The sequence below is a fragment of the Trichechus manatus genome, unplaced genomic scaffold (genome assembly GCF_000243295.1).
Source record: "Trichechus manatus latirostris isolate Lorelei unplaced genomic scaffold, TriManLat1.0 scaffold00029, whole genome shotgun sequence".
In the NCBI taxonomy this organism is placed as follows: domain Eukaryota; kingdom Metazoa; phylum Chordata; class Mammalia; order Sirenia; family Trichechidae; genus Trichechus; species Trichechus manatus.
The window spans coordinates 3,718,266-3,732,096 of record NW_004443965.1 but is presented as its reverse complement, the minus strand read 5'-3'; the positions used below and the strand labels follow the sequence as shown (position 1 = coordinate 3,732,096).

Genomic DNA, 13,831 nt, shown 5'->3' with positions numbered 1-13,831 from the left:
AAAGCCTATTATATTAAAAATTTGAGTTAAATACAATGGTTCATAATAACAAATGCATGCACTACTTTGTGATGCTTATGAAAACACAGCATGGTGTGGAAGTGTTTCTTAAGTGCTTTATATACATAGAAAGGTAAAATATATACTATATACCAAGACAAACATTTGACTGACATTAAATAAGAACCGTATGTACTTGTTCTGACTTACCTATAAATTTGACTTAAAGACAGACTTAGGAACTGATCTCGTTTGTAACCCAAGGACTGCTTGTTATAGAACAACTATCCAGGGACTCTATCCAGAATATATAAAGAACCCTTAGAACTCAATGATAAGACAAATAACCCAATTGAAAATGAGCAAAGGATCTAAATAGGCAGTTATCCAAAGAAGATATACAACTGGTCAATAAGCACATAAAAAGATGCTCAACGTCATTAGTCATCTGTGAAATGCAAATCAAAACCACAATGAGTTGCACGACATAATGAAACTATTTAATGTCACCGAACCATATATATGAAGACTGTTGAAATGGCAATTTTTTTTCACCTATAAATTTATCACATGCAAAAAAGTCCTGCAGTTAAAAAAAAAAAAGAAAAGAAAAGAGCTACTACTTCACACCCAACCAGGATGGCTAGAATCAAAAAGTCAGATAGTAACAAGTGTTGGCAACGATCTGGAGAAATTGGAACACTTATACACTGCTGGTGGTACTATAAAATAGTGCAGCTGCTTTGGAAAACATTCTATCAGTTTCTCAAAAGATTAAACATAGACTAGGTATATGTCCAAGAGAAATGAAAATATATGTCCACACAAAAACTTGTATATGAATGTTTATAGCAGCATTATTCATAATAGCCCCAAAGTGGAGATAATCCAAATGTCCATCAATTGATAAATGGATAAACAAAATGTAGTATATCCATACAATGGAATATTACTTGGTCATAAAAAGGAATGCAGTGGTGGTACATGTTGTAACATGGATGAACCTTGAAAACATGCTAAGTGAAAGTAGTCAGTCATGAAAGATCACACATTATATGATTCCATTAATTTTAAACGTCCAGAACAGGGAACTCTACATAGTCAGAAAACAGATGAATAGTTGCTTAGGGCTGGGGTAGGGGGAATTGGGGAGTGGAGGTAATAGCTAAAGGGTTTGAGTTTCTTTTTGAGTGATGAAAATGTTCTAAAATTGACTGAAGTGATGGCTACACCTATCTGTGAATATACTAAAAACCAATGAATGTTACACTTTAAATGAGTCATACTTTTTGTGACTCATTTAAAATTTTTATGTGCTTATTGATCATTTGTATATCTTCCTTGGATAACTGCCTATTTAGATCCTTTGCCCATTTTAAATTGGGTTATTTGTCCTTTTATCACTGAGTTGTAAGGATTCTTTATATGTTCTGGATAGAGTATGGCATGTGAATTATATCTTAATAAAGTTGTTTGAAAAATATAAAGGGGTAGATCTCAAGGTCTAACCCTTGTCTTTCCCTTTGGAACTTATTTTTTAACCTCAAACACCTTTGTACAAGGCCAAGGGCTTCAGTGTTATGACCTCCCTCATCTCATTGCTCTAGCAGAGATCAGAGAACATAGGCAGCCTTCCAAGAACAGCATATTACAGAACTCACTTCCCAATTGGTATCCAAGTGGACTTGGTCCTTTAGGAATGGGGCAAAAGAACTTCAGAGTTCAAGCTGATAACCCTTCTAACTCCCAGAATTCACGGTTCTTTAGTACAAAGAGGGGGCATCTACCCTACAGCATTGTGAGGAGGAGTAAATAACAGTGTGCAAATGTAAAAGGCTTAGTGTTGTGCCTGGCACATATGAAATACTTAGTGAACTACAGATATTATTATCTACTATGGAAATAGTAGGGGAATGAATTAATCTAAGGGAGGAGGGTGGTAGGACAACAAACTGAGAGGCTGAGGAAAAACAAAAATATTTCGACAGCTGCCTATAAATCATTGTTGGAAAAAGGTGGAGGTGGATAAACGTCTAAATAACAAAAATTCCCTACATTTAAATACAACTCTTTTTATACATGTATACACTTAGATGCACACAGAATTCCTCTGGAAGGATGGTTAACAGGTAATAGTGGTTACCTCCAGAGAGGGGACATGAGGAACTAGGAACAGCAGCTGGGGAAAGATTTTTAAAAATGTTGCCTATATTGTTGTTGTTGTTGTTGTTAGGTGCCGTCGGGTCGTTCTGACTCACAGCGACTCTGTGTACAACAGAAGGAAACACTGTCCGGTCCTGCACCATCCTCACAATCGTTGTTATGCTTGAGCCCACTGTTGCAGCCACTGTGTCTCAATCCATCTCGTTGAGGGTTTTCCTCTTTTTCGCTGACCCTCTACTTTACGAAGCATGATGTCCTTCTCCAGAGACTGATCCCTCCTGATAACATGTCCAAAGTGTGTGAGACAAAGTCTCGCCATCCTTGCCTCTAAGGAGCATTCTGGCTGTACTTCTTCCAAAACAGATTTGTTGGTTCTTTTGGCAGTCCATGGTATATTCAGTATTCTTTGCCAACACCACAATTCAACGGTGTCAATTCTTCTTTGGTCTTCTTTATTCATCACCAAAAATTCATAATTCATTTTAAATTTAAAGCTACTAGTTTAAAATTCTAATCTTTGCTGAGTTTGAACAAAACTGAAATTGGGAAGGTCTGATTTGAGCCTGCCTTGACTGTCAGAGCCCTAATACCGTCCCCTGGCGCCTGGAACCCATCACTGCAGCTGCTCTGTGAGGACACAGAACATGTCTGTTACCTGTTCACCTCACCAATACTCGTTCTTAACACGTTAGCTAACTAAATTGTTGGCTATTAAGATACTGCAACACCTTGATGTGAAGGATAATATTACCTCATGCCTCATTCTTGCTGATCCCAAATTTGGGGGGCAGATGAAACATTAGATTATTTGAATATTTGTATCCATCCTGCTTCCGTTTTTTTTTTCCATTTTAAATTTAACACAATTATGAGGTGCATAGGTTGAAATAAAGGCTCATGCTCCACGTACAGAATTCCTCATGTGTTTTTATATGAGTAAAAAGTTCTGAACAATTTCAGACTTTTTAGTTGTTCTCTACAACAATGTCATGTCGTATATTTTTCAACATAATTTTTTTTATTTTAAAGTCAATTTGTTTTCATTGTAAAAATATTTTTGAAAAATACAGTCAAAGATAATAAAATAAAAACAAGCCCTAATTTCATCAACAACCGATAACTACTGTCAACATTTTGAACTATTTCCTTCCAGCTCTTTTAATGCCTAAACATTTTTATACATCGTTGTCATGTTGAATTTTGAAGCAACTCTCCAAAATGCATTTCCACTTTCATATGTAAACGTTAAAAGTCTGTCCTTGTTAATTATTGCAACAATGCTCTTATTAGGAACCGCTGTGTTATTAGAAACTGCAAGGCATATTTGGGTAAGGTCATTTTGAAAATATTCGCTAATTCAGGGTTAGTAATTCCAGTAAGTTTGAAACCTGAGCAAGCGACAATCTCATATACTTCTTTTTTTCTCTCAGTGTTTCCACACATTTGGGAAAACAATCTTGATCACCCCTTTTGCAGGGCAGGTTTCTAACCAGCAGTTGGCCTGAATAAAAGGCTGGTGGGCGTGTTCTCCGCCCGAGGTCCGCACTGGACCACGCCTAGCCTGGGAAAACCCACCCTGCGCGGAGGAGCGGGTATAAACATGAGCCAGGTGGGCTGCGGCCGCCGGGCAGATACAGGCTTCGCAGAGGGGTAAGGCTGGCCACATCGGTCCGTGGCCGTGCCAAGTAACCACGAAGATGGCACCCGTTGGAGGCAAAAGGGCCAAGAAGGTAAGTCTTCAGAGGGGCCGGAGGGCGCCCTCTGTCCCGGCCAAGGCTCTGGGTCCAGATCCACCGGCCCTGCAACCCAGACTCGGGGAGCGCAGAGAGGACCATGGAGCCCGGCTGTAGACCTAGCACTCCCCACCCCAAGCCGGTCCTCAGACCACAAGGTGCTTCCAGAACTTCTCCTGGAGGACACCAAGGCGCCCCTGGACTCCCCACTCCTGCCCCATGCCCAGATCGCACCCCTAGCGGCTCCCCTCCCGAATCTAGAGCCTTCTTTCCCAACCCCCACTTCGGACTAGAGCGCGCCCCAGACCTTTGCGTCCGGACCCAAAGGCGCCCTGAGAGTGAGTCCTGACTCGAGGGCGCCCCCAGAGCCCACTCTCTCAAACTTCCAACATCTTCTGAGTCCTGCACCCCAAGACCAGAGCGCGCCTCCAGGGCTGCCTCTCTTGGACCCAGAGGCGCGATTCCTCTCTCCCACTGAGGTCGAATCTGCTGGTGCAGGCCAGCGCTCCCCGGGTCCTCCTTGTCTGTGCGCGCGTCTACCACGCGCACCGCTCCGGGTGAGCGGATGAGCAGGGAGTCGCGCCCGTGTCGTGCTGCCGACTGTTTCCCGCCCGCTCCCGGACGGTCACCTGGGTGGCACCGGGCCCCAGGTTCTCGCCCGGCTCTCCAGCCAAGCCACAGCCCCGGTAGAGGCATTGCTTCGGTGCTAGTACCTTCTAACCTGTAGTTTGGTTTCAGCGTTCACAGAAAAATGCACCACCTCGGCCCCAAGCACATGTCCCTGGGTGGCACAAACGGCTTGCTCAACTACTAACCTAAAGGTTGGTGGTTGGAACCCACCTAGCCTCTCAGCTAGAGAAAGTCCTGGTGATCTGCTTCCATGAGGATTACAGCCTATGGAAAACTCTGTGGAGCAGTTCCACTCTGTAACACATGGTTGCCATGAGTTGGAGTTGACTTTACGGGCAATGGGTTTGGTTGTTTAGTCTGGGCCCCAAGCCAACCAACAGGTTTCAGAAAAAAAGAGGCAGAAGGATCTTAAGATATTCTGGGAAAGCAGTGGCATAACTAGGGTTGGTGACACAGTGCAGTAACTCATGGTGTCACCCCCCCCCATGGACCTCCTCCAGTACCAGACCATACAGAATCCTTAGTAATATTTTTTGTACTAATGTTACTCATAAATTGTAATTCCCATGTATCACTCCTTTTTCCTTTTATTACTACTTCATTCTCAAAAAAAGTATTGATATAGGTTCATAGATACTAATTACCACAATATTGTAGCTAAAACACCAGAAAATTGGACAAAATCAGAAAATATAAAAACACCAACAGCTACAAAAACAACAGCACGTGCTTGTAGCATGTGCAGACAAAACCACGTGATTTGAAGCATCATTGTTCTTAAGTAATAATGACAGCTCTGACTTAAGCACATTAGAAGGCTCAAAAAGTAAATTAGCATAGAGTTTTAGCCTTGTAGGTATATTGATACGTGTAAGCTGGGACTTAGGAAAAATGTTTTTGTTGTTATAACTACAGGGGTATTTTTATAGATAGTCATTTTGGTGTCACCCCCTCTGCTAGTGTCACCTGGTGCAGTCCGCACCCCCCCCCAACCTCCCTAGTGATGCCACTGTGAAGAGCAGTTAATAAAATTTAGAATAACCAAGAAAAACAGCGGCTACAGCGCCTGATAAACAAGTCCATCCCCAGTGACTTGTTGGAGCGAGTGTTCTCAGTACAGACAACTGGCCTTCATCTTCTCTAGGGGATGTATGGATGGATGATCAGACTGACTGAGGGAGTGTGGTTGGAGCGGTGGGAAGAGAAAGGAGGGGATATACTTGACTCTTCAGTGTCAAAGCACCCAGGGACAGAAACCCCCAGGAGATGGTAGGGAGGCAGACAGGGCATGACCAACTAGTACCCCTCTGCTGTAAGGTCAGTGAGGGCAGGTCCATGTCTCATCCTCAATCCTTGCTGGGAAACATCTCAGGGTCTACCTAGTTTCTAAAGGGATGTACCCCAAATCAAAAAGACCTTCACACAAGAAAAAATGTTAATTCATCTAAATTTTTTAAATGCCATGTAACATTAATAGGGTGTATGTTGATGACCTGAGGAGGGATGTTGTGATGTGTGATGATACACGATTATAGGGTGTCACAAATTCAACTAGTTTGAGAATTTCTGTCAATCCACAAATCTAAATCATAGTCAGTGCTGACTGGGAAGAATGATTCCTATAGAGATTTAAAATTTTTTTTTTTTGTTTGGCACCATTTTCACAGCTATGAATTCAGACCCACTCTTCAAACTCAAACAGAAAATTTAACATGTTAATGGATTATTTGTGTGTTTTACATTATTTAAGCAACAGATGAGCATAAATGGGAGAAAATGTTTCCTTGGTAACCTTGTTTTCATGTGTATGGCAGTGTTAAAACAAGGAAAATAGTATATTTACATGTCTGAGCTTAAAATTCAAATATATGTCACAAAATTAGCACATGTTCATTGTAAACAAATAGGAAAAGCACAAAGTACAAGGTCTGCTACATTTTGGCATATATTCTGCTAGTTTTTCTAGGCAAATATGTACTTTTTAAACAAAAATGGGTTGGTATTACCATACTGTTTTATAATACGAGGTTATATCTCATTTTATGTGACCCTTGTTCATGTTATTGATATAACTGCAGTAGCTAGCTATATATATATTTTTTTCTTGTTAATTGGTCCATAATGATCAAAATTGTAGTTTTAAGATGTGGCATTTACAAGCATTATAATCATGACAAATACGTGGATTTCTTACTTGTGAACAATTCTATATTTTTTGTAGTAGCTGTTACCTCATGGATGCCTGGGCTTTAAAATTTTTGGATTTGGAAGGGGTATTAGGGAGGATATAGCATAATCCTCTCATTTTAACGATCTAAGGTGAAAATGCCAGTTATTTCTTCTCTCTGAGCACCAGCTGTCCATATGGCATTGGGAGGGGCAGTAGAGGGGAAGAGAATTTAATTTAGGGAGACTCTAAGAAGATGGCCAGGAATTAGGGTATGAAATCCTGTCAATACCTCTCACAGATTGATGTAACCTTTGTTATTAGATCTCAGGATTTGTTTTATCAGCCATTATTGGTAATAAATGGAACACAATAGGTAAATAAAAATGGTAAGGCTAGAAAATTACTTTCTAATTCACAAAGCCCTTTAAAAATATTGAATTCAAAATTTATCTACTGAACATTAATACCAGTCAGAATTGACTTGACAGCAACAGGTTTGGTTTTGTTCTTTGGGGGTTACTGTCAATGGAATAGGTATAGTGATTAGACTGAAAACTGTTTTACAAATATTGTCCATATCTCATCCGTTATTGTAGTCTCATTAGTAGAGTGCAGAATGCAGAATCATAACTTCCCTGACAGCATAGCATAGCTACTGTTGTAGAAACTGAATTTTAACATTATAGAAGAACTCTTTTGAGTTGTCCACCTTTGCAGTGGTATCTTCTTCTGTCTTTTCCAAATGTCTTCGGACTTTTCAGTCTTCAAAACGCCCTAATAACCCTAATATGCCACTTCAACTTCTTTATTAGTTTTAATCTTCTCTTTAGTTTATTGATAAGAGTGTGAACAAAGACTAGCATTCACCATTATAAGAATGCGTACTTACATATTCATTTGAGGCTTCACAACAAACCTTTTAATTTAATCCCTCAGCAGATATGTCTTCAAACATAACATCCTCCCACAATATTTTTCAAACATTCTTTAATATGTTTGAAAGCAACAGCCCCTACCCCTACACACAAATTTTCATTATATGAGCATTCTGGTGGTTTGCCTTATAGACAGCTGAGAATTTATGTATAAAGTATTATGCATGTATTTTGTTCTTAGAATTTTAAAGAAATCATACTTCTCAAGAATATGCTAGCAAAAGTATTAAAAATAGAAAATTGTCTTACAAACTCAAGTAACTTGTTCCCGTGCCCCATCTGTAATTTTAGGGCATTCTAGAACGTTTAAATGCCGGAGAGGTTGTGATTGGAGATGGAGGGTTTGTCTTCGCTCTGGAGAAGAGAGGTTATGTGAAGGCAGGACCCTGGACCCCGGAAGCTGCTGTAGAATACCCAGAAGCAGGTTGGTACGCAGCTCTATTCTAAGTTCTCATAAAAGCTCAACTATGTTGACCCAAGTCCAAGAGCAAGCATACTATCAAACTGATACATTCATGCTACATTTTCCAAATATTTATTATTTCCTGCTAGGCACTGTGCTAGGCATATAAGTATAGATAAACATTTTGGATAAGCACAACAGCCCTCCTTGTTGCTGGTAACTATCTACCTCCTGGTCACTGCCCCTCAGTCACTGATGACAGGCTCGTGGCCATTCTACGCTGATGCTTTGTTTGAGAGGGTCCTCCTCTGATTGATAGATGAAGGGAATATAAGCAGATGTGCCTGAGATACAACAAGATAGTGGAAGTGAGGTGCCTCAGGTTATTGTCTAAAACACCTTTAAGGAAGAATTTGAGTCTTTCAGATGAAATTAGAGGATGTTATGGTAAATACTATACAAGATGAACAGTTGTTTTATGTTTATTAAAGAAAGGTATATTTTAGTGAACTCAGTGATAAAGGATGGTAACTAACAAAGCACTTACATAGGTTGAGAGATAGTAAAGTTTTGAGGTAAAGCATATAGAAGCTGGAGCCAGACTACCTCCATCAAATCCTGTCAGCTAGTAGGCTGTGTGACCTAGGGAAAATTACTTAGCTTCTCTGGGCCTCAAGTTTCCTGTTCCATAAAACTGAGAAAATATTAACATCTACTTCATAAGGTTATTATGAGGATTAAATTAGTTATATGTAAAGTGTTTAAACTAGTGCCTGGCACATGTTAAAAGACTATGTATTAACTACTGCTATTATTAAGTTGGCTAAGTTGTTTCTTCTCTTAATATTCTTGGTTGTATCACTCTATTTCTCCTAGAGTAGTACAGAAATGTATTCAGGACTCAGATCACACAATCCCTACCTGGTATTCAAAGCAAAAGAACTGTGAAACCCAGCAAATGTACACAACAATTATATTTCAAATAAAAGTAAAAATAATTTTGTGTTGTACCCTAAAACAAGATGAACTAGGCCCTTGAGAAGCTAAAACAACCATGCTTTGCAAATATCAGTTTCACCAACAGAGTTTACTAAAAGTATAGATTCCTAGGTCCAATTTCCAGAGATTTGGATTCACTGAGTCTGTGAGGAATCTACATTTATAATTGTCCCCCAGGTCATTGTAAAATAAATCACACTTGGAGAAGCAATGCATCAAAGAGTTTTAAGAGACACAGTGAAATAATCAAGGAAGATCATAGAGGGAAGGTTTCAAATATACCTACAGTTTGCTTTTTAAGGTCTGCTTGCTGTTAACCTCAGAATAAAATATTTATTGGGCCAAACTGATATTAACTGTGTACTACCTTTGCCTCATATGCATGCAAAAGATGGACAATGAATAAGGAAGACTGAAGAAGAATTGATGTCTTTGAATTATGGTGTTGAATATACCATGGACTGCCAGAAGAACAAACAAACAAATCTGTCTTGTAAGAAGTATAACCAGAATGCTCCTTAGAAACAAGGATGGCAAGACTTTGTTTTACATCCTTTGGACATCTTATCAGGAGGGACCAGTCCCTGGAGAAGGACATCATGCTTGGTAAAGTAGAGGGTCAGTGAAAAAGGAAGACCCTCGATGAGATGGATTGACATAGTGGCTGCAACAATCAGCTCAAACACAGCAACGACTGTGGAGATGGCACGAGACTGGGCAGTGTTTTGTTCGGTTGTACATAGGGTTGCTATGAGTCGGAACCGACTCAACAGCACCTTACAATAACAACAACTTTGCCCGGACTCTGCCAAGTAGAGAAAGTAAGACTGTTATTTAAACCATAACTCTCAATTTTGTAAATGACATAAAGTTACACATTAGAGGAGCTCAAGAGAAACCACTGTGATATTGATCATCTTCTATTTTACTAATGCAGAAACAGCATATTTTATCTCTTGATGTCTTAGTTATCTATTGCTGCTATAACAGAAATACCACAAAGGATGGCTTCAACAAAGAGAAATTCTCTCACAGCTCAGTAGGCTACAAGTCCAAACTCAGGGCATCCGTTCCAGGGGAAGGCTTTCTCTTCTCATTGGCTCTGCGGGGAGGTCCTTGTCATCAATCTTCCCTGGTCGAGGAGTTACTCAGCACAGGGACCCCAGGTCCAAAGGATGTGCTGTGCTCCCAGTGCTTCTTTCTTGGTGGTATGAGGTCCCCATGTCTCTCTGCTCACTTCTTTCTTTTATATCTCAAAAGATATTGGCTTAAGAGACAATATAATCTTGTAGATTGAATCCTCATTAACATAACTGCCACCAATCCCTTCTCATTAACATCATAGACAAAGGATTTACAACACATAGGAAAATCACATCAGATGACCAAATGGTGGACAATCACACAATACTGGGAATCATGGCCCAGCCAAACTGATACACATATTTTTGGGGGACACAATTCAATCCATGATACTTGGCCATCTGTGTCTTGAGTATTTTGAACTTACTTAGGCATATTAAACTCTACTTTTTCTTCTGGAAGTTCCATGCTTTTCAAGAATTAATGAAAACTCCATGATACTGAGTTATTAGATTTAATTCATTCTGCTGCAGACTGAAATCCCATATAGCTGACTATGCCAGCCTAGTCCAAATTCTGTCAACCACAGTGGACTACTGGATACATCAGAAAAGGCAAATATCCTGTAATGAATCCTCACAGCATCATCCTCACAGGACAGTGGCTATACTTAGCCTTTTTCTTTTTTTTTTTAATTGTACTTCAGATGAAGGTTTACAGAATAAATAGCTTCTCATTAAACAGTCAGTACATATATTGTTTTATGACATTGGTTAACAACCCCACGACATGTCAACACTCAACCTTGGAGGGCCTTTTGTGTTTTTTTGGTGAAAATATATGTAGCCAAAATTACACCATTTAAAAAGTTTCTACATGTACAATTCAGTGACATCGATTACATTCTTCAAGTTGTGCTGCTGTTCTCACTATCCTTTTCCAAATTATTCCATCACCATTATCTTCAACTCACTGCCCCCTAGGCTTCCCATCAAACCTTTTGAGTTGCCGTTGCCAATTTGATCTCACATAATTTTTTTTTTTTTGTACCTTAGATGAAGGTTTACAGAATAGTTTCTCATTAAACAGTTAGTACACATATTGCCCTATGACAATGGTTAACAACCCCACGACATGTTAACACTCCGTTCTCAACCTTGTGTTCCCTATCACCAGCTTTCTTGTCCTCTCCTGCCTTGTAGTCCTTGTCTCTGGACTGCTGTGCCTCATTAGTCCCATTTTGTTTTATGGGGATGTCCAATCCCAACTGAACAGTGAACCTCAGGAATGACTTCACCACTGAGCTAAAAGGGTATCCGGGGGTCATACTCTCAGTGTTTCTCTAGTCTGTCAGGCCAGTAAATCTGGTCTTTTTTTGTGAGTTAGAATTTTGTTCTGTATCCTTTTCCAGCTCTGTCCAGGACCCTCTGTTGTGATCCTGGTCAGAGCAGTCAGTGGCGGTAGCTGGGCACCATCTAGCTGTAGTGGACTCAGTCTGGTGGAGGCCTTGGTAGCTGTGGTCCATTAGTCCTTTGGACTAATCTTTTTCTTGTATCCTATTCTCTTCATTCTCCCTTGCCAAAGGGGTGAGACCAGTGGAGTATCTTAGATGGATGCTCACAGGCTTTTAAGACCCCAGACGCTACTAATTCTTAATTTTCTTACCAGAAAAAGTTGTGAGGATTTCTTTTCTACGAACATTTTCTTTTATGGGCTTAGGAGTTGTTTATCTGTTTTGTGATCTCTACCTGAATAAACACGTACTTGCCTGGAAAGGAATACCATTTCACTGCCTAGTTTTTGTTTAATCTAGAACCAAGTTTTAGCCTTCTTCTTGAGGTGAAAGATATTTAAGGCATTCATGCTCTGAATGAGAGGAGTGGTCAGTTTTCACGATATTTTACGCAAATGATTTGTTTGCTTTTCCAATTTAGACTAGGTGGTAGGTAGAATTACTATAGACCCTCAAGAGGTTCCCTGCAAATTACCTTTCCAACTTCATTTCCCACCACTTTAACATGACCTCAACTCCAGCCTCTCAGACTATTTGTCATTCCCCCAAATACCAAGCATGCCCCTGCCTACATGTCTTTGATCAGGTGGTTCCCTCTGCAGGGGATGCCCTTCCCGCACTTCTCTGCCTAGCAAACATTGAATTCTTCAAAGTGCAACTCAAATGATTCCTCCTCTGTGGGACCTCCCTCTTCCCTTCACCTCACAACCATGGTAGAAATAATCTCTTCTTCCTGCATAGCCCAACCATGCCGTGTTGTAGTCAGTTATCCTTTGATGGATTGTGAATGTCTCCAAGGATAGGACAATGGATTGTTAGTCTTTGTATCCACGAGTGCCCTCCATAAATACAGTCAATAAACAATGAGCAAATAGAAGAACATGAGCACCCTTTCTGACCACCCATCCACTCAAGCATAGCAAGTTTGGGGGAGTTGCTGAGAGGCCCCAGATCTACCTCACATTAACCCCCAGAATGTGTCAATGCCAAACAACCATACATTTAAGCAGTTATTTTCATGTTTGTTTATCTGTGAGCCTTTTGAAAACACTGTGAGTTAATAAACTGGTAGAAACTCATGCATTTCCTCATTCAATCTCCCAGTCCGCCAGCTTCATCGAGAGTTCCTCAGAGCTGGATCGAATGTCATGCAGACCTTCACTTTTTATGCTAGTGAAGACAAGCTGGAGAACAGGGGAAACTATGTTGCAGAGAAAATATCCGTGAGTAAAACCAGCCATGGTACTCTTAGAGGGGCAAGGTAGACACATTTCATAACCAAAATTCTCACAGAGAAGGATGTTGAAGAGCTTCTTCAGAGAAATGAGGTAGTATGAATAACAACACCCTTAGGTTTTAGCTGGAGTTCCAAAATTAACAGAAGGGCACTTGAAGCAGCTTAAACAGGAAGTATTTAATGAGTAATGATTCTCCGTCTCTTGTTTAAGTTGCTGAGTAAAGCGTGCATCATTACAAATTCTTACTTCCTCACAGTTTTTTTTAATGCAGCATGGTGTAGGGGAAAGATTATAGATGCAGGGAACTGGTGAACCTGAAATAATCCCTGACTGAGCTACAATCAGTGGTGTGATGGTGGGCAAATCATTTACCCCATCAATGCTGCAATTCTTCCATCTCTAAAATACAAAGTTCTAAAATTCCCTTAGACTGTATGGGATATGATAGCGGTTTTTCAAGGACAAGAGTTAATTTTTAATGTTAAGTCATTAAAAAAAAAAAACCTTACTAGTTATGCATTTATCTATTACTTGAGAAGATAGATGACAAACATTAATTAATTCTGTAGTCATTTTAATTGAATTTTAATCTTATGAATCATAAAAACAAGTCATCATCATCATCATGACTTTGGTAGGTATTCTTTTTTTTTGTTTATTGTTGTAGTTTAAGTGAAGTTTACATTTCAAGTTAGTCTCTCATACAAAAATTTATACATACATTGTTATGTGACCCTAATTGTTCTCCCTATACTGTGACATTGGTTAACAACCCCACGACATGTCAACACTCAACCTTGGAGGGCCTTTTGTTTTTTTGGTGAAAATATACGTAGCCAAAATTACACCATTTAAAAAGTTTCTACATGTACAATTCAGTGACATCGATTACATTCTTCAAGTTGTGCTGCTATTCTCACTATCCTTTTCCAAATTATTCCATCACCATTATCTTCAACTCACT

The 13,831-nt window shown here is 39.8% G+C and overlaps 1 protein-coding gene across 2 annotated transcripts in view; it reads left to right on the top strand.

The window, feature by feature from the left end:
* Positions 1-3,857: 3,857 nt before the first annotated feature.
* The window catches only part of BHMT (betaine--homocysteine S-methyltransferase), a 20,495-nt gene continuing 10,521 nt past the window's right edge, over positions 3,858-13,831 (top strand). The window contains exons 1-3 of one of the 2 annotated variants that reach the window (XM_004374469.1): positions 3,858-3,893; positions 7,923-8,055; positions 12,734-12,852. In XM_004374469.1, the coding sequence (XP_004374526.1) occupies positions 3,861-3,893; positions 7,923-8,055; positions 12,734-12,852 (285 nt within the window). In that variant the 5' untranslated portion in view covers positions 3,858-3,860. The remainder of the gene's footprint in view (positions 3,894-7,922; positions 8,056-12,733; positions 12,853-13,831) is intronic. The other variant, XM_012555005.1, reaches the window with a different exon arrangement.